This window comes from Marmota monax, unplaced genomic scaffold (assembly GCF_021218885.2).
Source record: "Marmota monax isolate L192 unplaced genomic scaffold, Marmota_monax_Labrador192_F-V1.1 WCK01_AAM20220418_F8-fsc00190, whole genome shotgun sequence".
Taxonomy (NCBI): domain Eukaryota; kingdom Metazoa; phylum Chordata; class Mammalia; order Rodentia; family Sciuridae; genus Marmota; species Marmota monax.
Window position 1 is genome coordinate 374,688 of NW_026693010.1, and position 21,438 is coordinate 396,125.

A 21,438-nucleotide genomic window follows, 5' to 3' on the forward strand; every position below is an offset into this window, starting at 1 on the left:
ATATTGTAGGTTTTGCAGTTTTCCAAAGATGATTTGGGACAATAGAATCATACCACCATCAGTTCACCAATCAGGATTCAGCTCTCTGACTCTGTACTTTGATATAAAAAATGCCTTTGGCTTCCTTCCCTCTGTTCAACTGAAAAAGCAAGTTATGAGTTTGAACTTTCTAAGGCCAATTACTACCTCCTTAGAAGGAACTGCCATCTCTAAACCACAAATGAGGGCCGCCTGGATTCTGGCCCTTACGTGGTCGTGGTGTAGGGGAGGTTGGGGTGGGATAGAACAAGGGGAACCTTAGCCAGCAAGCATCCCAGCCCTTGCTTTCTACTGTCCCAAATGCCGAAGCCCACGGAAGGGCAGTGCCAGTTCAGGGCTGCTACCGGGCATCACTACTATAAGCACATATCCTCATATAGGCGGCGCCCCTCGCAGCATCCTTGCCTGGGGGGAGGCCTGATTTAGTCTTTGGGAGCCAGGTCCCTTCAGAGTCTGTGTCCACGTGTCATTCCTGGCTTAATTTCACACTGCCCTGCAGTAAATGCCCCAGCCACAGCCTTCAGGCCTCTCCGTCCTGGTAGAGGCCCGTTACTCCACCGGAATGTCCCCTTCTACCAAGCAGTGCGACCACCAGCACGGCCCCCCACCCCTCCCCCTCTGAAAAAACTCTCATGTACCTCCGTATACATAAGGTACGTAAGCATATATAGGGCGACATGGACCAGGCCTACATTGCGGTACTTAATGTGCACTCATTCCTTCACTCGCTAGGAGCTTGGAACAAAACCCGGCACAAGCTGAGCGCCTGTTAAATCTGGGTTCTCATCCACACATCATTCGTTAGCTATTTGTGGCGTTCTTGGGATGTGTGCTATTCGCTGCGTCCACCGTCCACAGCAGTGAACAAGGCAGACGCGGTTCCGCAGCACGCCGCTTTCACCCCGGAGGCCAAGCCAGGTCCGCATCAGCAGGACTGACACTGAGGAGACTCGGGCCCCGCCCAGCGCCGGGACTACAAGTTCCAGAAGGCCGCGCGGCGGCGACAGGCACCCAGCGCATGCGCGGCGTCGTGAAGCCAGCCGCGAGCGGGCGCCGGTGGCTGCGGAGACTGCGGCCGGCGGGCGGGGCCGGCGGGCGGCAGCTGCCTAAAGGGCGGAGCTGGCGCCGCTCACCCCAGTCGGCCGTGGGCTAGCGGACGGTGCGACTTCCGGCGCCCGTTTCTCTCTCTCTCTCTCTCTCTCTCTCTCTCTCTCTCTCTCTCGTTCGCTCCTGTCTCTCGCGGGGTCGCGGACACCTTCTCAGCGCTGCTTGCGGGTCCCGAGCGCGGCGCCATGTCGGAGCCCGGGGGCGGCGGTGGCGAGGACGGCTCGGCCGGCCTGGAGGTGTCGGCCGTGCAGAACGTGGCCGACGTGTCGGTGCTGCAGAAGCACCTGCGCAAGCTGGTGCCGCTGCTGCTGGAGGATGGCGGCGAGGCGCCCGCCGCGCTCGAGGCGGCGCTGGAGGAGAAGAGTGCCCTGGAGCAGATGCGCAAGTTCCTGTCGGACCCGCAGGTCCACACGGTCTTGGTGGAGCGCTCCACCCTCAAAGGTGCGGGGCCCGGCGCAAGGGCCCAGCGTAGGGCAGGGGCGGCCCGTGGGAGGGACAAGCCCCCCACGCCCGCTGACACCACTCAGGATGGGACGAACCCCCCACATTCCGGACCCCACTGGGGATGGGAGGAGTCCCTCACGCCCCAGACTCCCCCCTGGAGGGACGAGCCCCCCACTCCTCAGATGCCCCGTGGGATGGGAGCCCCCCACATTCCAGACACCTCTGGGGATGTGAGGAGCTCCAAACGCCCCCGGGAGGGACGAGCCCCCCACTCCCCGGATGCCCCGCGGGATGGGAGGAGCCCCCCACCTTCCGGATACCACAGGGGATGGAGGAGCCCTCCACGCCCCAGATGCCCCCGGGAGGGAGGAGCCCCCCATATTCCGGACACCACTGGGGATGGGAGGAGTCCCCCATGCCCCAGATGCCCCCCCCCCCGCGCCCCGGAGGGACGAGCCCCCCCCACGCCCCAGACGCCCCGCAGAGGCCGGCACTGCTACACGCCTTGCCCGGGCTGGAGCCCCGCGGGGTGCCCGCGTCCTGGTTAAGGGAAGGGATCAGGGTGCCCCTGTCTTGCCGTCACTCAAACAATGGGGTCGCTTTGTGTGCTCGGGCCTCTCAAGATGGCCGAGTTGGGTGGAGACAGCGTCTCCCTGGGCCGAGTGCGAGCGGAGGCCGCATCCTTGCTTCCAACGTCACATGAGCTTTTCAGTTTCGATTCGCGACCAGGCCTAGGCGACTTCGGGAGGGAGCAGACCCAGGAGCAAACCTGGGGGCCGTGGCAGCTGGATTGTGGTTGAGGAAGGAGGTCGTGGTGGGTCAGAGGTAGCCTAGGCAAGAAGGCATTTGGGGCCCGCCCTGCAGGACCCAGAGGCCGAGGCTCACAGGATGACAGTACCAGCAGGGTGCCTGCGGAGCATCTCTGCTGGAGGGCGGATGCTCACTGGGTGCTGAATGGGTATATCTCTCCATTTACGCGTGAGAAAACCGAATCTCCAGTTACATGACTGGCCCAAGGTCAGCACCTAATTCTTGTCCTTAGCCTGGACTCATTATATCAGTTTCCAGTCCATCGCTTCACTAATTATGCCTACAATTTATGCAGTGCTTACATGATTCTAATGATAAGCCTGTAATATTTAAGTCTGATTTACAGGTTAAAAGAAAGAGATTGGGAGAGGAGGCAAAAAGTTTGCATATTCCTGCAGTCTTCTCAAAAAGCACACCTACCTGGAGTCTGGAAATTGCCTACGGGTTTCTTTTTTTTTTTTTTTTTGTATCAGGGATTGAACCCAGGAGCATTTAACTACTGAGCCACATCCTCAGCCCTTTTTATTTTGAGACAAAAGTCTCATCAAGTTGTTTAGGGCCTGGCTAAGTTGCTGAGGTTGATCTTGAGTTTGCAGTCTTCCTGCCTCAGTCTCCAGAGCAACTTCGATTACAGGCGTGGGCCGCCATGCCTGCTTGGCCTACTTGTTGATTTTTAAAAAAAATATATTTCATTAGTTGTTGATGAACTTTATTTTATTTATCTGTATACAGTGCTGAGAATCGACCCCAGTGCTAGGCAAGCGCTCTACCACTGAGACACCACCTCCAGCCCCTTTTTGTTGATTCTTTAAAAAAACACTTTGTAGTAGATGGAGAGCATATGAGACAAGCTCATGAATGGGTGTGGCACCATCCATCTGCATCTGGGATCCCAGGGATGATATCCAAGTCAGTTTCAAGGTTAGCACCCAGAGACTGGAGATTGTCTGAAAATGTTTGCCAGCAAGTTTCTTGAAATTTCAAAAAGCTGTGGGTTGCTGGCCATAGAGAACCCAGGCTACCTGCCCTCTGTGCCTCACAAGCTTGATCCTTTGTGATAGTTTGTTTCTTTCAGAGGCTGTTCTTATTCAGAGATGCTTCTCTGCAGCCTTCTTTTGGGCCAGAGGTTCTGAGGGTATGAAAGAATAGTTTTCTTATATCCCTATAGAATGTTCAAAGCAAATAAGCTGTTTGAGCATGTTTAAAGCATTAATGTTGTCATGTTTGGGGTAATGTATTCCTGTATGTAAATCATGTGTTAAAAAAAATCAAGCACTCAGTGTCAGAGCACTTGCCTAGCATGCATGAAGCCCTGGGTTTCATGTCCAGCATCACAAAGAAAAGAAAACTCATCCACTCTTGACAAAAACCATGTTTCTCTCATATACATGAGATAAAAATCACCCGAATTCTTCTACCCCAATAGAACCACTGACTGCATTTTGGCCCATGTCTTTCTGGTCATTTTTCAAATAAATCTTAGTGGGTTTTTTTTTTTTAATTTTTCAGTTTTTGGTGGACACAACATCTTTATTTTATTTTTATGTGGTGCTGAGGATCGATCCCAGCGCCCCATGCATGCCAGGTGAACGTGTTACCGCTTGAGCCACATCCCCAGCCCTAAATCTTAGTTTTTAAAATTATTATATTTTGAGTAGTTTGACCATAGCTAATTCTTTATCATATTTTTATTGCACTCTTTATGTTTTAAAATCAGTGATTTCTTTTTTTTTTTTTTTTAACCTTGGGTCATGATTTGTTTTTATGAAAAAAAAAATTGCAAGTTTTTGCTCTTTGCTTCTAGAAAGATCATCAGTAGTTCTTTTTTTCAAACATCTTAGAATTAAACTTTGCTAAAATTATTGCAGGTGTGGGGGGCATATTTGAATTGTGTGCTTTTCTTCCGTTCAGCAAAGAACATCCAGTCATCCAAATCTTGGCTCCATAATGACTTGCACTTTTTAAAGTCGAGTCAGGAATGAGACTGTCTAAAATGGAAATGCTGCCTCAGTCCTGTGTTTTTAAAACTCCCTGAGGTATTTCTGTCAATTCAACCTGTCTTTAGTTTCTTTTTCACTTACAAAAATCTAAGGAAAGATTTTTAAATTAATCCAAGTTTATGCTATAAAGCCACATTGGTCTTATTAGCATCCATCTGGGCCACATAAGGAGAGTTTATTTTTTTGTTGTTGTTTGTTTTGGTGCTAGAGATTAAACTCGGGGGCCCTGGACATTGTAAGTACACATTCTATCGCTAAGCTATACCCCAGCTCTTACACAAGGACAGTTAGATGAGTACAGAACCAGCACTCTTGCTAGCAGGGCTTTTTTGGGGTAGTTTGTATGAGTTAATTTTGACATTTGTACGGTTAATCAAATATGTGCATCCAATAGTTGATTATAATGAAAGGGTAGGCTTGCATTAATAGGGAAAACAAATCAGAATTATTTAAATGGAAAACCACCAACCACCATAAAGTAGCATAATATATTTCATTAATGGGAAATTGCTTTTTCTATTTTATTCCCCTATTTTTTTTGGAAAAAGTTTCCAACATTTGTATTGAATATAGAAGCATTTTTATATGAAGCCAAATACATACATATGTATGTATATGTACATGTGTGTGTGTGTATAAAAATTTTAAGCTACCCTGGCTAGCTGTGAGCTTTTGTAAAATTCAGCCTTCTTCAAAATATAGAAATGAAAGTTGTGAGTTTAGCAGCTTATTTTACTTGTGAAAAATTGGAGAGTCAGGGGCTGGGGTTGTGGCTCAGAGGTACAGCACTTGCCTAGCCCTGGTGAGGCACTGGGTTTGATTCTCAGCACCACATAAAAACAAATCAAAGTTAAATTCTTTTAAAAAAATTAGAGAGTCAGAAAGTTACAGCTTCTCATTTGAAAAAGGAAAGTCTGTCTGTAATTCTTAGTCTGCAGAAAATTATTTTCTCCATAGTATACTTGTAAAATTGAGACCAAATAGGTATTCACACTTAGACATTTCTCATCATTAGTGCTGTTTTGAACCACTTTTTACTTGACATGCGTTTTTCGTTGGGTTTGTCTAGGAGGCTGGGTGGTGTCTGGTATGTTTTCCTGCACTCTGCAGCCTGCCAGCAGTCAGACCAGGCTCGGGTGCCTGTGGTGTGTGTGTGTTTCACTCAAGTATCTTAGATGTAGAACTTTGCCTTTATGACAGAAAATTGAGGCTGCCTTTCATGCTTGCTTATTTTAAGCTTGTAATCATAGTTTCTTCTGAGAGGTAATTTGGGGGTTTTGCCTCCTCTTTGTTATCACAGAGATGGCTAGGGACTGGAATGGTAACGGAAACTAGAGCATTTTATAATATCCAATTCGTAGAGTGCAGGAAGCCTTATAGGAAATGGTTTTTTGGGTTTAATATTTATTTTTTTAGTTGTAGGTTTATTTATTTATTCTAAATATTCGTTTTATTTATTTATTTATTCTAGATATTTATTTTTTAGTTATAGGTGCTGAGGATCAAACCTAGGGTCCCTACACAAGCTAGGTGAGCGCTCTACCACTAAGCCACAACCCCAGCCCAGATTTTGTGGGTTTTTTAAAGAATTATTTTTCTGAGGATTTAATTTTCACAAAGAATGAAGAAATTTAGCAAACTAATGACTAAAAAATACAGTTTAAGTGGACTGTCCTCTATCCAAAATGCTAGGGACCAGAATTGTTTCAGGTTTTGGATTTTTGCATCACTGATCTGAAATATTAAATTCTCCAAGATCTGAAGCTTTGTGAGGTTCATGTCAGTGTTCAAAAAGTTCCAGGTTACAGATATTAGATTTTTTTTATGTTGGGGGGGGTGGTGGAGATTGAACTCAGGGGCACTCGACCACTGAGCCACATCCCTAGCTCTGTTTTGTATTTTATTTAGAGACAGGGTCGCACTGAGTTGCTTAGCACCTTGCTTTTGCTGAGGCTGGCTTTGAACTTGCAATCCCCCTGTCTCAGTCTCCGTGTGCCACTGTGCCTGGCCAGATACCAGATTTTCTAATGGTAGATCACAGCATGTGTTTGCTTCTGGCCTTAGCTTGGCCCTCAGATGGTTAGTGCTGCAATGAATAAATTAATAGGAAATGTTTTCTATAAAACAGTAATGTCTTGTAGCACTGGGCAGGAGTCCCTTGGCTTGGGCTGTTCCTACCCTGTGCTCCTCACCCTTAGAAAACAAAGCAATCTGCAGCAAGGGAAAATTGAATGTATCGTGTAGCATAGTAAATGAAATTTATGCGCAGCAAAGGGAAAACAGCAATCGTTTCTTTTTACAAAGTAAAGATGGCTGGGAATTGGTTATCAGCACCTCAGGGCATCAGGCTGGGAACAGCAAGGAAATGAGTCTAGTCCTTGTCTTTCCTAAAGGAGGAAACCAAAGAAACCCTCGAATTTTAAGACCCATCAGGGAGAATGATGTTTGAAGGAGTGTTCTGAAAACTAATCTCTGTGCAGTTCCTTGATAGCTATTAATATGGAAATATTCATTTTAGTCTATTTTATATCAATTACTTCTTTTGAAATTGGTATTAAATTAAAAACACCAAGTCTTAAGTTTCTTAAATATTAGTAACTTAGTTTTTTAATTCCTTATTCTTCTTCCTTTCTGGAAATATGAAGTGAAGCCCTCTTACATCACACATATGGGGTTTAATTCTCCCTTCACACCTGTCTGGGGATGTTTTGATGGAAGTTTTCAAGTTGGGGGAAAGAAAAAAAGACTCTCTCACCAGGTTCTTAGCCTTGTGCCAGAGAACAAGGTTGTGGCAGTCATGTCTTCTCAGGAGGACCCAATGGAGGGCATGGAGGTGACAGAAAGCACCCTAATAGTAGCAGGAAAACTAAAGTCATGAGGAAATCAAGAGGAGGACGGGTGTGGATGGTGATCGACCAGAGCACCAGGGACCAGAAGAAATGAATGACCTCTTTTGCTGGACAGAGAAGAACTTGCTCTGTGACTGGGGGACAGTTAGGAGAAGAGTAAGGGCACCTCACCTGTGTTTGTTTGTCGTCCCCCCCCCCCCAGTCCCTCAGGATTGAACCGGGGGCATTTAACCACTGAGCTATATCCCTAGCCCTTTTTAATTTTTTATCATGAGACAGGATCTCGCTACATTGCTTAGGACCTCACCAAGTTGCTGAGGTTGGCCTCAAACTTGTGATTCCCCCTGTATCAGCCTCCTGAGTCACTGGGATTACAGGCAAGTGCCATCGTGCCTGGCTTGCCTATTCTTTACCAGGAGTTTTCTCTTTATCCCTTTTCTGACTGTGTCTGTACTATACTTTGTGAAAATATGCTTCTCTACTCAGGAGAGAGTATGATTCTTAAGGTAACTGAACTGTTACCTTTTTTATATTTCATTAAGCAAGACAATGTAATGATGTAAATCACTGGGTGTTCAAAATACAGTAAACTAGTCTTTCAATAGAAGTATACACAAATGAGTGCTAAATGTCACTTCAAATATCTCTAGGAAATCAGTAATCTTTCAGAAGGTAACCAGAATATCTGTAGGACTTCGTGGTGTGCAGCAGCACAGCTTGCAGCAGAGGAGCTTGTGGGCATCCTCTTCCTGAGCTGCTGTGCTACTTTGATTCTGTAACTATCCCATGGCAGTACAGTGTGAGTTAACATAAACTGTATCCGGCATCAGGAACCTGATTCAGGCTTTGCTGAAACTCATATTACCTGATGAAACATGCAGATTGCATTTGTGTATATAAGTTTCTAATAGCATTGACCCTTTTTTGTTATTAGGAATTAACAATGAACAATTTTTTAAATGTTTCTACAAAAGTAAAATGTCACATTTTTATTACTTGGATGATTTAATAATTTACAGAGAGGCAAAAAGGACACATTATAGCAATTTACCAAACAATGTCATAATAAATTCTATAAGTAGGATTCAGATGTATTCATTTCATCTGTATTTAATAGGGCTATGCATAAAACCACTAGTCCACAGTGTGTTCTCTGACAGGTTCATAATGACTTCCATTAGGTGTCATCATCAGAAGTCAGTGTAAGGAAGCAGTAGGGAACATCTGTTTGCCTTGTTGTAGTCGGAGGATGATGTCACTGGGTGTGCCTTCCGGAGACACGGCAGCACTCTGCTGCATTGCAGTCTTCCTGTGCCCAGCTGGCATCTGCCAGGCTGCCTGACTCGCTGTCGCAGGGGATGGGGCCTCGTCCCAGACTCTAATGTGCCAGCAGCACTGTAGCTCTGGCCAGGGTGCATCTTTTCTTGTTGTGTAGATGATGCGCCTCTCCCTGAGGGGGAGAAAGGATTGAAAACTGGCATCATTTTTTTAGTTGTGCCATTGAATGTTGCTTGAGTGTTATTTTAATAATCCTTTTTTTATATAAATCATAGAAGAATATCCTGAAAAGTTCAGACAACTGAGGAAGAACATATTTCGTACCCCATCCCTGGACGGCTATTTGGTTTGGGGTTTCTCTGTGTTCTTTGTCACCTGCTGTGTCTTACTGAAGGCAGTCCTCATGTGTGACTGGTCTCAGGCCTCATGATTTCTCTTGTAGTACAGCCACATTTGAATGGTTAGAAAAACTGATGTGTGTAGGGTTTTTGAAACCGTGGTTTATATATATTTTTTTTAATTAAAAATGTTTTGGTGATCTACAGGAATTTTGGGGGGGTAGACGCAGGGTGGGAGGGCACTTAGAGGGCATGTTGGACCTCTTGGCTTGCACTGGTTACAGCAGGACTTAATAGGGCAAGCTTGACCTGGCTGGTGGCACTTGGTGGCTGCAGTCTCCTCCACCCTCATGATCTGGATGGAATGGGCACCTGTGCCTCAGTAGCTCTGAGTGGCATGTGGTCAGGTCTGGTATTCCTAGTCCACATTGCAAGTGCTGTGGGTCACAGCACAGCCAGGGACCAAAGTTCTTTACCTACAAGAGACACTTCTCAAATACCTGTCCACAGTAAGTTTCTCCCAGACTTCATTTTCTGTAGCTGAGAGGCAAGATGCCAACAGTGAGACTTGGTGATGACGTGATGATATGCAAAGATTCTTCTGTGGGCGAGCAGTATCTGGGCTGGGCGGGCAGCATCCTACCACCTTGTATCTCAAATTGTGCTCAAGGCCTCTGTGGCACTCTGTCTGAACTCACCAAAAAAACAGTGGTCATGGGGCTGGGGTTATGCCTCAGTGGTAGAGCACTCGCCTTGCACGTGCAAGGCCCTGGGTTTGATCCTCAGCACCACATAAAAATAAATAAATAAAATAAAGTTATATTTTTAAAAAGTCAGGGAAAAAAAGACAGTGGTCATTAAAAAACAGTACTTGACATGCTGGAATGTTCTGCCACCTACTCCTTCCTCCCTTTCATAAAATTATACCAAAACAATACTTTCAAAGAATTGTCTTCTTGAAAGATAGAGCTGTATATTGGGCTAAGGATGTAACTCAGGGGTTGAGTACTTGCCTGGCATGCGCAAGGCCCTGAGTTCAATTCCTGCAAAAGCAGAAACAAAAAAATTCCTAGATTGTGATTTTTGCTAACACTGATTTCATACAGTGTGTCATGAAAAGATAACTAGAATGTTTAGGTATCTTGTGATGCAAAAGTTTGGATTGTCTTCTTACAATTGTCTTATTGATTTCGATTTTGAGTTATTTAGAAAGTTGATTTACATGCATCTTGGGGCTGCTTTTACTGTTGATTTCAGAAAGCTTTGTAAAGTGACTCCTGCTTGTGCAGTGGAGGGGAGGGCTAGGTGAATCCCTTGCAAGCCCCTGGAGGGTTTCTTGACAGGGTGAAGGGCCTGCACTTTGGAATGACAGACCTCTGAATGCTCACTTTGGTGCTTTCCAGCCTAGGGTCTGTGGACCATTTAACTGGACTTCATTCCTGGAAAACAGGAATAACAACAGTCATGCCACCCACTAGGGTACAGTGTATGATGTGTGTAAGTGCCTGTCACATAGTGAGTGCTGGGTAAACAACATAGCAGAATATACTCAGGGATGGAGGTGGAGAGGGCCTTCTATATTTGGAGCACAGCATTCGGGGCTCCTGGGCAGGGATAGTGAAAACTTGGCAGAAGTTGAGTGCAGCCGTACTGCCCTCAGGCAGCCCCTCCTGCCCGGTTGCTTCACCGGCACCTGCTGCCAATCCTTCCAGCCACCCAGGCAGGCCAGTACCACCTGGCATAAGCAGAGAAGGTAACTACTTACCTCCATGTGACATGGCAGGTCAGGGACTGAGTCAGGACTCAGAAAATGGGTGGGAGGGGAAAATAGGTGGCACCAAGTCTTCAAGGATTTAAATGTCAGGTTAGGGGTGGGCTGCAGTAAAAACTCCCTAAGCAGTTGGTAAGAAATTGAAATGACGTGAATTTGCTATAATGTTTTTATGATTTGTAGAGGATGTTGGTGATGAAGGAGAAGAAGAAAAAGAATTTATTTCCTACAACATCAACATAGACATTCATTATGGAGTCAAGTCCAATAGGTAAGTAGGACAAATATACCATTACTTCAGATTATAGATTTATAATTGTAAATTAATGTAAATGTCCATCAACTCAGACAATCATTATTAAGAAAACTTTAAGACTTCTATTCTTTAAGCCAAGCACAGTGGCTCATGCCTGTAATCCCAGCAACTATAGAGGCTGAGGCAGGAATTCAAAGCCAGCCTCAGCAACTTAGGCCCTAAGCAACTTTGTGAGACCCTGTCTTTAAATAAAAAATTTATAAAAAGGATTGGGGATGTGGCTCAGTGGTTAAACACTCCTGAGTTAAATCCCCAGTACCAAAAAATAAAAGAAAAAAAAAAGACTTCTGTTTTTTTTTGTTGTTGTTGTTGTTGTTTCTTTTAGTTTTCGGTGGACACAACATCTTTATTTTATTTTTATGTGGTGCTAAGGATCCAACCTAGAGCCCTGTGCATGCCAGGCGAGCGCGCTACTGCTTGAGCCACATCCCCAACCTTCTGTTTTTGATGTCAGTATCTTATCTTTGGTTTCATGTCATCAAATTATGGGGATTTCCAAGTCAATGTAAATTTTAAGATATTTTTTAATTGCAGTATCATGATAATTATGTTTGTTTGTTTTTTTTATTTTTGTAGTTGTAGATGGACCATATACCTTTATTTTATTTGTTTATTTTTGTGGTGCTGAGGATTGAACCCAGTGCCTTACATATGCTGGGCAAGCACTCTACCACTGAGCTACAGCCCCAGCTTTTTTTCTTTTTTTTTTTTTAATTTATTTTTAATACCAGAGATTGAACTCAGGGGCACTCAACCACTGAGCCACATCCCCAGCCCCCCCCATGTTTTGTTTTGTTTTCTGTATCAGGGATTGAAGTCGGGTACTAGATCACTGAGCCACATCCCCAGCCCTGTTTTGTATTTTATTTAGAGACAGGGTCTCACTTGAGTTGCTTAGGGCCTTGCTAAGTTGGTGAGGCTGGCTTTGAACTCACAATCCTCCTGCCTCAGCTTCCCAAACTGCTGGGATTATAGGTGTACGCCACTGCACCTCACGATATTCATCTTAACGTTTGAGCTAAAATATACTTTACACATCTACTAATATTCTCAGATTATATCTGATTTTTTCATTATTATAAATAACTAGTAAACATTTTTATGTTCAGCTCTGATTCTTTCGGGGATAGATTCCTAAAGGTAGCATTATTAATTCAGATGCAAAGTAACGTTATTGTTTTTAATCCATATTACCAGATTTCCCACCTTCAAGAAAGATTGCTCTAATTTGTACTTTAATAAACAGATTCAAATTTAAATATGTAAATATTAATTTATTTTGCATTGGCTGTCTAAAGTTTTGGGTTTTTTTTAATATTTTTTAGACATTGATGAACCTTTATTTTATTCATTTATTTTTATGTGGTGCTGAGGATTGAACCCTGTGCCTCACAAGTGCTAGGCAAGTGCTCTACACTGAGCCACAACCCCAGCCCTAAAGCTTTTTAAATTTTTTAAAATTAATTTCAAGATTACAGAAGAGTTGCATGGATAATAGATAGAATGTGACCTTTGTTTTGGTAGTGATAGGGATTAAACCCAGGGTGTTCTGCACTAAGCTACAGCCCCATTCCTTTTTATTTTTGATTTGGGGGCACGATCTTGCTAAGTTGCCCAGGCTGGTGTGAAATTTGTAGTCCTTTCTCAGCCTCCAGAGTTGCAGGGATTATAGGCATGCACCACCACACCTGGACAGGGTGTATTTTTTAAGAACAAGCACGTAGCCTTATCAAATTCGGGAAACACAGTATTGTTCTCTAATTATAGGACAAGTTTAATAATGCCCCTTTTAATAATTCTCCCAATCAGAATCCAGTCTAGATAACACTTTGCCATTGATTTTCTGTGCCTTCATAAATTGACTTTTTTTTGCTTCTTTTTTTTTAAGAGTTACAGACTCCCATAACTGGATTTGTCTGCTGCTTCCTCATGATTAGATTCAGAGTATACATTTTGGGCAGGAATACTGTTGTGACTTTGTTTCTTCCTAATGTGCCATAAAAGTAACTCATTGGTCTTTTAGAGTAATGTGAAGTATTATCTATAACGTACTGGCCAAGGCACTGAAGAGGTTTACAAGACCTTTTCAATTAACCATGAGTGCTTTGGAATGGAAGGTATAGCAGCAGGTATGGTGTGGTATACAAAGAAATAAACCCAGATCCTGTTTCCAGGAAGCTCATGGTCTTTGGGAGGGAGGTTAGCAGATGCTCAGCTAATTATAATACTTGGCAAAACATCATGGAAACATGGAGATTGGAGTTGGCTCCTGATTAGGGGAAGCCCATGGAGGAGGTCATGCCAGAATTGAGTTGAGAGTTACCTTGACTTTCAGCAGACGAGTATAGATTTCTTAAGCAAAGACAAGAAACATGTGAGACATTCAGCAGACGAGTTTAGGTTTCTTAAGCAAAGACACAAAGCACATGAGATTTAAGAACCAGATGCCTGGTTAGCTTTTGTCCTCTTGGGGTGTAGCACACATGTGGAGGTGGAGCTAGAGGACTCCCAGGGCCAGGTGAAGGGGAGCCTGGGCTGCCCCTTCAGCTTGTGGGCAGTTTGCTTGTTGAAGCTGATGCATGACTTGGTGCAGTGTGCAAGCAGTACAGCTGAGCTTGAGATCAGACCTGAGAGTGTGTGGGCTGGTAGCACAGCTGACAGGGGAGGTCGGCTGTAGGCCAAGATTGAGAATCCAGCTTGTGTGAGACAGCCTTCGCCTGGTTTCATGAGAACACCCTTAACCCCAACCCTGAACTACTAGTTCTCACTGGGTGGGTAAAGAAAGGCGGATAGGCAGTACGTTTCATTCTTAGAAAGCAGCAGTTCAGTATGATCTTACATGATTTTTAAGTTGAACAAGCAAATTGTTTTGATTTATATGCACACAAAGGCGGCAGTTATTAAGACAGATTAGGAATGAGACTCTTGTGCTGACTCCTCGCTCACTCTCTCCAGCCTGGCATTCATTAAACGCACCCCTGTGATCGACGCAGACAAGCCGGTGTCTTCTCAGTTGCGCGTGCTCACTCTCAGTGAAGACTCACCATATGAGACGCTACACTCCTTCATCAGCAACGCCGTGGCTCCGTTTTTTAAGTCCTATATCAGGGAGTCTGGCAAAGCAGACAGGTAAAGCCATTTCCCTCTATGGTCTGTGTCGCATCCACTTCATGTGTAAACATGGCAGTGTAGGAAATGATGTGAAACTCAGGCCTGGGAGGGGAAATCAACAGGATATAGCTCCTTTTCATTAATAAATGTGGTATTATTAATACCTGACAGACCTGAAATAGCAGGATCTCTGGAGACAAGTCATGCCCTAATTTTTTTAATGTTTCCTGTCTTATAGGGATGGTGATAAAATGGCTCCTTCAGTTGAGAAAAAGATTGCAGAACTTGAAATGGGACTCCTGCACTTACAGCAGAACATTGAGATTCCAGAAATCAGCCTTCCAATCCACCCAATTATTACAAATGTTGCAAAGCAGTGTTATGAACGTGGAGAAAAGCCCAAAGTTACAGATTTTGGAGATAAAGTTGAAGACCCAACTTTTCTCAATCAGTTACAATCTGGAGTTAACCGGTGGATCCGAGAAATTCAAAAAGTAAGAACCCGTTATTGAGACATATTGTGTAAAATGTGTTGCTCTTTAATACCTATGGGGGACTCTTCTGAGCTTTGTCAGTAAGTGATCAGCTGGTGGTGGGGTCCCTCCTGCCTCTGGGCATGCTCAGTACAGGGTCAGCCCTGGTCTGGGTGGAGTGGTCAGATGCAGTTTGAACAGTTTAATGTTAACCCTGAGATAGCTTTGATCTTGAGCAGGCTCATGCCTTTGACTTTGAGGTATAAAAATTAAGTTGTAATGTGTTTCATTAATGATACTTTTCCTTCTCTGTTTAAATAGTGAGTACCCCTGAATGTTATTGTCTTAAAAGGTGACCAAACTTGATCGAGATCCTGCATCAGGAACAGCCTTACAGGAAATCAGTTTTTGGCTAAACTTGGAGCGTGCACTGTACCGCATCCAGGAGAAGCGGGAGAGCCCAGAAGTTCTCCTGACTCTGGATATCCTGAAGCACGGCAAGCGTTTCCACGCCACTGTCAGTTTTGACACAGACACAGGTGAAAACCACAATGATCTGATAAGTTGTTGGTCTGGTTTTGTGAGGTCTTTCATATGGTCATTTAGGTGCTGGGCATGGAACCTAGGGCTTCACTCATACCAGTCTCCAGTTCTACCACTGAGCTACACCCTCAACCCTGTACTCTTTTTCAGTTTTCCCTCTTGCATCCTGTCTCATCTTTCCCTCAGTTCCAGGAATTAAAATGGTTTTCCCACATACCTTCTTCCCTCCAGGGCTTTTGAGAACATGAAGCAGTCTCCAGGCACTAGTTCAGTGAGCTTGGAGTGTCCCTCCTGCTTCTCAGCTGCTTGCCTTCTTATATGGGTTGCACTTTTTTTTGTATAAAGTCAGTTGTGCTTTTTATAATGGCAAAATGTTTAAACTGAGCAGAAGTTCCTTGCCCAGGGGGCTGTGGAAGAAGAGCCGTTGGTACTGCTTTCTCTTCCTCTTTTTACCTGCTGCCTTCCCCTCTGTCTACTTCCCTATTCTGAGTAGTCAAAGTAAATTTCACTTTCCGAGTATGGAACAGCGTGATTTTGCATTATACTGGGGACACAAATGTTTGAATGACCAGGTACTGAGAGGCATTTCTTTACAAGTCTATGCCCACAGATACTTACTAGACAAAGTCATGAACACAAGCAGGTGCAGTGATACACGCCTATAGTGTCAGACGTTTGGGAGGCTGAAGCAGGAAGATCACAAGTTCAAGGCCAGCCTGGGCAACTTAGGCAAGACCATGTCTTAAAATAAAAAATATAAAGGGCTGGAAAGTAGCTCAGTGGTAAAGTGCCCCCAAGTTCAATCTCCAGAACCAAAAAATAAAAAAGATTGCTTTTCATGTTCCTCTCCCTAGCCCCCCGTAAAAGGTATGGTACCCACATTTTAAATGTTAGAGGAGATTCCAAGTAAAACCTTCTGGTTACGTTAGTCACATTGTACACATTGTCTGGGCAGTCACTACCGCTGAAACGTGTACTTCAATTTTTTTTTTTTTTTAACACATGTGAAATTTTTATTTCTTTCTAAATCTTATGCCAGGAAGAGAAGTCAGTAACACGCTCCCCTCACCTGAGCCTTAGGAAATCTTAGTGTTTTCAAGGATGACAAAACTTTAGTTTCTCTAAACTTAATTGTAATTGGTAGAACATGCAGATGATATAGAATGCAAATAAAATCCACAAGGTAACTGCCCACAGTGTTTAGAGTGCATATGAGTTGATTTTACTCTTAAAAAAAAGCAAACCCAGGGCCATACCAGGGTTACCCTGCTAACAGCATTCCTTTCTCAGATGTTAGGAGGTTTCTGTGTCACTGGACCCCAGGCAACATCAGACCATTCCCTTGTAAGGGTACGTTTTCCTTTATTTAATATTACTTTATATGAAGACCTTTAACTGTTTATCTGTCAATCTAGGTCTAAAACAAGCTTTGGAAACAGTGAATGACTACAATCCTCTAATGAAAGATTTCCCTCTGAATGACTTACTGTCTGCCACTGAGCTGGACAAGATACGGCAGGCGCTTGTAGCCATTTTCACCCACTTGAGAAAGATCCGAAACACAAAATATCCCATTCAGAGGGCACTGCGTTTGGTAGAAGCAATTTCAAGAGACTTGAGTTCTCAGTTACTCAAAGTATTGGGCACTAGAAAATTGATGCATGTTGCTTATGAAGAATTCGAAAAAGTAAGCTTTACTATATTAGAAAACCAATCTTGGAGCAATGAGGTAAAAGCATGCTTTAATAATAAACTTCTTTTCCTGGATTCATGTCCTATCCTAGGTTATGGTAGCTTGCTTTGAAGTTTTTCAAACTTGGGATGATGAATATGAGAAGCTTCAGGTGTTGTTGAGAGACATTGTCAAAAGAAAAAGGGAAGAAAATCTGAAGATGGTGTGGCGTATTAACCCTGCTCACAGAAAGCTTCAAGCTCGCCTCGATCAAATGAGAAAATTTAGACGCCAGCACGAGCAACTAAGAGCTGTCATCGTCAGAGTCCTCAGGCCACAGGTGAGGTTTGCATTCTAAAGATTTGTGCCAGGCACGGTGGAGCGAGCCTGTAATCCCAGTGCTGGGGAGGCTAAGGCAGGAGGATCACAAGTTCAAGGCCAGCCTCTGCAACTTGGTGAGACCCTGTCTCAAATTAAAAAAAAAAAATTTTAAAAAGGCCTGGGGATGTGGCTCAGTGGTTAAATGTCCCAGGGTTCAATCTCTGGCATCTAAATAAATAAATAAATAAAGAGCTCTTCATGTGCCATCTAAATGCCTGTTGATGAAAAAAAAAAAAATCCTGCTTTTTGCTTGGCACTGAATGGTTCTTTCCCTGGAGCCCATCTTCTTCATGTTATTGTTGTCTTGAAGAGCGATGGATTATGTATTAAGCATTTCAGTCCAGATTTGTTATGTTCTCCCTCCCTCCCTCCCTCCCTCCCTCCCTCCTTTACCTTGCATGGACCCCAGAGCCAGACGCCTGGCTGTTTTGTTCCTGCTTCACCATTTGTCAGCTGTGTGGCTTGAACACATCACTGCACTGCTTTATCTCAGACTCCTCACCTCTAACACGTGGATGTGATCGTGTGTGCCTGAGACTGACTAAAAGAAAACCATGGTTCCTTTTATTTCTAGGTACATGCCTCTTTTGGCTCTTCAAGAGTCACCTGTCATCTCCACCTGTTCTTTTCTTCCATTATAAATGTAATCCAACAATCATATTTTCAGAAAACCTCTATTGTTCAGTTAAAATATGTCATATTTACTTGGCTTTGTCGAGATCTTGTTACAAAATGTATGACTAAAAGTTTAAAAACCTATATTGCTGACTAGTAATTTATGTGTATAACAAAATAAAACTCTTCATTTGATAAATTTTTGTTACAAATCTTCTAGGTCACGGCAGTTGCACAACAGAATCAAGGGGAGGTTCCTGAGCCCCAGGATATGAAAGTGGCAGAGGTCCTCTTCGACGCTGCAGATGCAAATGCCATCGAGGAAGTCAACCTGGCCTACGAGAACGTCAAGGAAGTGGACGGGCTGGATGTCTCCAAAGAGGGCACCGAGGCCTGGGAGGCTGCGATGAAGAGGTACGACGAGCGGATCGACCGGGTGGAGACCCGAATCACTGCTCGCCTCCGGGACCAGCTGGGCACAGCCAAGAATGCCAACGAGATGTTCAGGATCTTCTCCAGGTTCAACGCACTGTTTGTCAGGCCTCATATCCGTGGAGCCATTCGTGAGTACCAGACCCAGCTGATCCAGCGAGTGAAAGATGACATCGAGTCTCTCCATGACAAGTTCAAGGTCCAGTACCCCCAGAGCCAGGCCTGCAAGATGAGTCATGTCCGTGATTTGCCCCCGGTGTCAGGGTCCATCATCTGGGCTAAGCAGATTGACAGACAGCTCACGGCCTACATGAAGCGAGTGGAGGACGTGCTTGGCAAGGGCTGGGAGAATCACGTGGAGGGCCAGAAGCTGAAGCAGGACGGGGACAGCTTCCGCATGAAGCTCAACACCCAGGAAATCTTCGACGACTGGGCGAGGAAGGTGCAGCAGCGCAACCTGGGCGTCTCTGGCCGCATTTTTACCATTGAAAGTACTCGCGTTCGCGGCCGGACAGGAAATGTCCTCAAGTTGAAAGTGAACTTCCTTCCTGAGATCATCACACTTTCAAAGGAAGTCCGAAACCTCAAGTGGCTCGGCTTCCGGGTTCCCCTGGCCATTGTGAACAAGGCTCATCAAGCAAACCAGCTCTACCCGTTTGCCATCTCGCTGATCGAGAGTGTCCGGACCTACGAGCGCACCTGCGAGAAGGTGGAGGAACGGAACACCATCTCGCTCCTGGTGGCTGGCTTGAAGAAGGAGGTGCAGGCTTTGATCGCAGAAGGCATTGCCCTGGTGTGGGAGTCCTACAAACTTGATCCCTACGTGCAGCGCTTGGCAGAGACTGTCTTCAACTTCCAGGAAAAGGTGGCTCTAATTTAGTGCTCGAGTCCTAGCAGTGAATCCCTAGGATGTGTCCTAGTGTCCTAGCTAAGTCAGTTCATGCATCCTCCCACAGAAGATGCAGCCTGGGGCCACCAGAGCTCAGAGGGTGAAGAGCTGATGTCCCCCCTGCTCTATGTTGGGAATAGGGCTTTCGGGAGACTGATAAGTAACACCCTAAGCTTAGAAACTGAGGGGTGGAGAGGGTCAGAGGATGCTGTCAACCAAGAGAGAGATCAAGGGAGAACGAGACTAGGTAGACCTCCTTCCCAGGCTCCAGCTCCCTCAGACAGCTGTAGGCCTCCTGGCCCGGAGTCTGCCACAGTGAGTACACCACACTACCACTCATCTGTATGCAGCCACCTTCCTCCTGGGGGTGCAGGCGGGGCTGTTGGTTTCCTTCTCCTGGACTTAGCAACCAGAGGCTGTCCTTCCTGTGAGCAGGAATAAGAGGGCCTGATGGCACCCCAGGCCTTTCCCTCTAGGAACACGTTGGGATAAGTGTCCTCCTCACCCTGACAGCAAAGATTGGCTCTTTATTGAGAACTACTCAGCCACAGCTTTTGTTAATGAACTGAGAAGAGTGTGTCAACAATAAAGGAATAGAAAAAGTGAATAAAAAATAGAAAATAGGAAAAATAGAAAAATTAAAATTAAAACATCCGTTTTAATTGTTATTGTCTTCCTGTAGGTGGATGATCTGCTGATCATTGAAGAAAAAATAGACCTGGAAGTGCGTTCCTTGGAAACATGCATGTATGATCATAAGACCTTCTCAGAGATTTTGAGCAGAGTCCAGAAAGCCGTGGACGACTTAAACCTGCACTCCTACTCCAATCTGCCCATCTGGGTCAACAAGCTTGATATGGAGGTGAGGGTGGTCAGGGAGAGCGCTTTTCACGCTGTTGGTGAGGTGGGAGTGGACCCTTTTCAGTAAGCTCGTCCATCTCACTAAAAAGCTGCTTTCCTTAGAAATGACCAGTGATAGTCCAGTTCCCCCCAGAGTCTTGATTAACTGATGCTAGAGCTCAACTGCGCCTCTACAGGCCAGTACCCACGTCAGCATTGAGCTGACAGCAACAGTGGTCAGGGAAGAGAAAGTCTCTTTATTTGCTAGATACTTGGCACTTTCTGCCCGTCTCCTTTCTGCTCTTATGATTTAGGTTGACTTTTTTGGTTCTTGGTAGTTCTAGGGATTGAACCCAGGGCCTCAAGTGTATTCAGCCCTGCCTCTACCAGTGAGCCATGCCCCTGGCCCCTGGCCTGTCCTTCCCAGCCCTCAGGCAGCCTTCTCTGATTACCCTGCCACAATCAACTTGGGAAGAAACACCTAGCACAAAGCTCCTCTTGCTCCTGGTGCAGAGGTTCTCTGCTCACCCCTGGGGTTAGGGCAAGGGCTGTGCTTCTCTCAGTACTGGATTGGAGAGTCCAGCAGTGGAGTCTTAGGAAGGAGAATTTGGTAGGAGAGGTTAGAGGTTGCACTTGGTCAGTTTCCAGGCTGTGTTTTTTCCTTTCTCTCTTTAAATAGATAGGTCCTTGGCAGTGTATTCATCCACACAGAGGGACACTGTTGGAGGGGAGTTACTGAACCCACAATCTGACAGTGCCCACAGTCCTCACCACACTCTCAGATGGTTGTGTGACCCAAGGCAGAATTAACAAAGGCCTGCAGATGTCTGTTTAAGAAATTTGTTTGTCTAATTCTAAATCTAGAAGATGTCATTATTGTTTCATATCCAAATTATAGTTTTCCCAGTTTTGTCTTTGAGGCTACCAGGAGAACACGTTTGTGAATTTTCTTTCATGTTAAGTAATCACTAAGACCTTTACTGAATCTGCTGCATGGTGTTAGAGTCTGTAAACAAGTCAGGATGGCACCTAGCAAATGTTAGAGTCTGTAAACAAGTCTGGATGGCGCCTGGCAAAATGCCAGAGGGAGTGGTTTGTGAAGTAACACCAGCGAGCCATTAAGTGTGGAGATGTCTTATTGGTTGACTGATGTATCTAGTTTATGCTAATTAGATAAGCTGTGTGGAATGTATAAATACCGCTCCTGTCCTACAATAAAGGGCTCCCACTCCTGCTGTATCAACGTACACAAGTTATTCGTCACCACCACCCCCGCACCACCCCCACCCCCCGGTTATTTTGCTGCAGCCGGACTGCGGCAGCATGGCACAAGGCCTCTTGTGAGTTGGGAGGATAGAAGTTCAGTTGGTCCAGAGATGCAGCACAGAACCTGAGATGAGCTGTGTGAGGCTGGGAACTTGATAAGTGAGGCTGAGGGTCGGAGGCAGGAACTTTCCATCTTGGACCCCGACGCCTTCTGATGTGTGTGTCTGTGAGCTGACTCGGAAGAAGCACTGTTCTCTGACACTA

At 45.1% G+C, this 21,438-nt stretch overlaps 1 protein-coding gene across 2 annotated transcripts in view; it reads left to right on the top strand.

The window, feature by feature from the left end:
• Nucleotides 1-1,260: 1,260 nt before the first annotated feature.
• Dync1h1 (dynein cytoplasmic 1 heavy chain 1) overlaps nucleotides 1,261-21,438 on the top strand; it is a 64,759-nt gene continuing 44,581 nt past the window's right edge. For both annotated transcript variants that reach the window (XM_046453171.2, XM_046453172.2), the window contains exons 1-9: nucleotides 1,261-1,587; nucleotides 10,820-10,907; nucleotides 13,908-14,081; nucleotides 14,302-14,557; nucleotides 14,889-15,075; nucleotides 16,495-16,766; nucleotides 16,864-17,091; nucleotides 17,968-19,044; nucleotides 19,751-19,930. In XM_046453171.2, coding sequence (XP_046309127.1) covers nucleotides 1,332-1,587; nucleotides 10,820-10,907; nucleotides 13,908-14,081; nucleotides 14,302-14,557; nucleotides 14,889-15,075; nucleotides 16,495-16,766; nucleotides 16,864-17,091; nucleotides 17,968-19,044; nucleotides 19,751-19,930 — 2,718 coding nt within the window. In that variant the 5' untranslated portion in view covers nucleotides 1,261-1,331. The remainder of the gene's footprint in view (nucleotides 1,588-10,819; nucleotides 10,908-13,907; nucleotides 14,082-14,301; nucleotides 14,558-14,888; nucleotides 15,076-16,494; nucleotides 16,767-16,863; nucleotides 17,092-17,967; nucleotides 19,045-19,750; nucleotides 19,931-21,438) is intronic.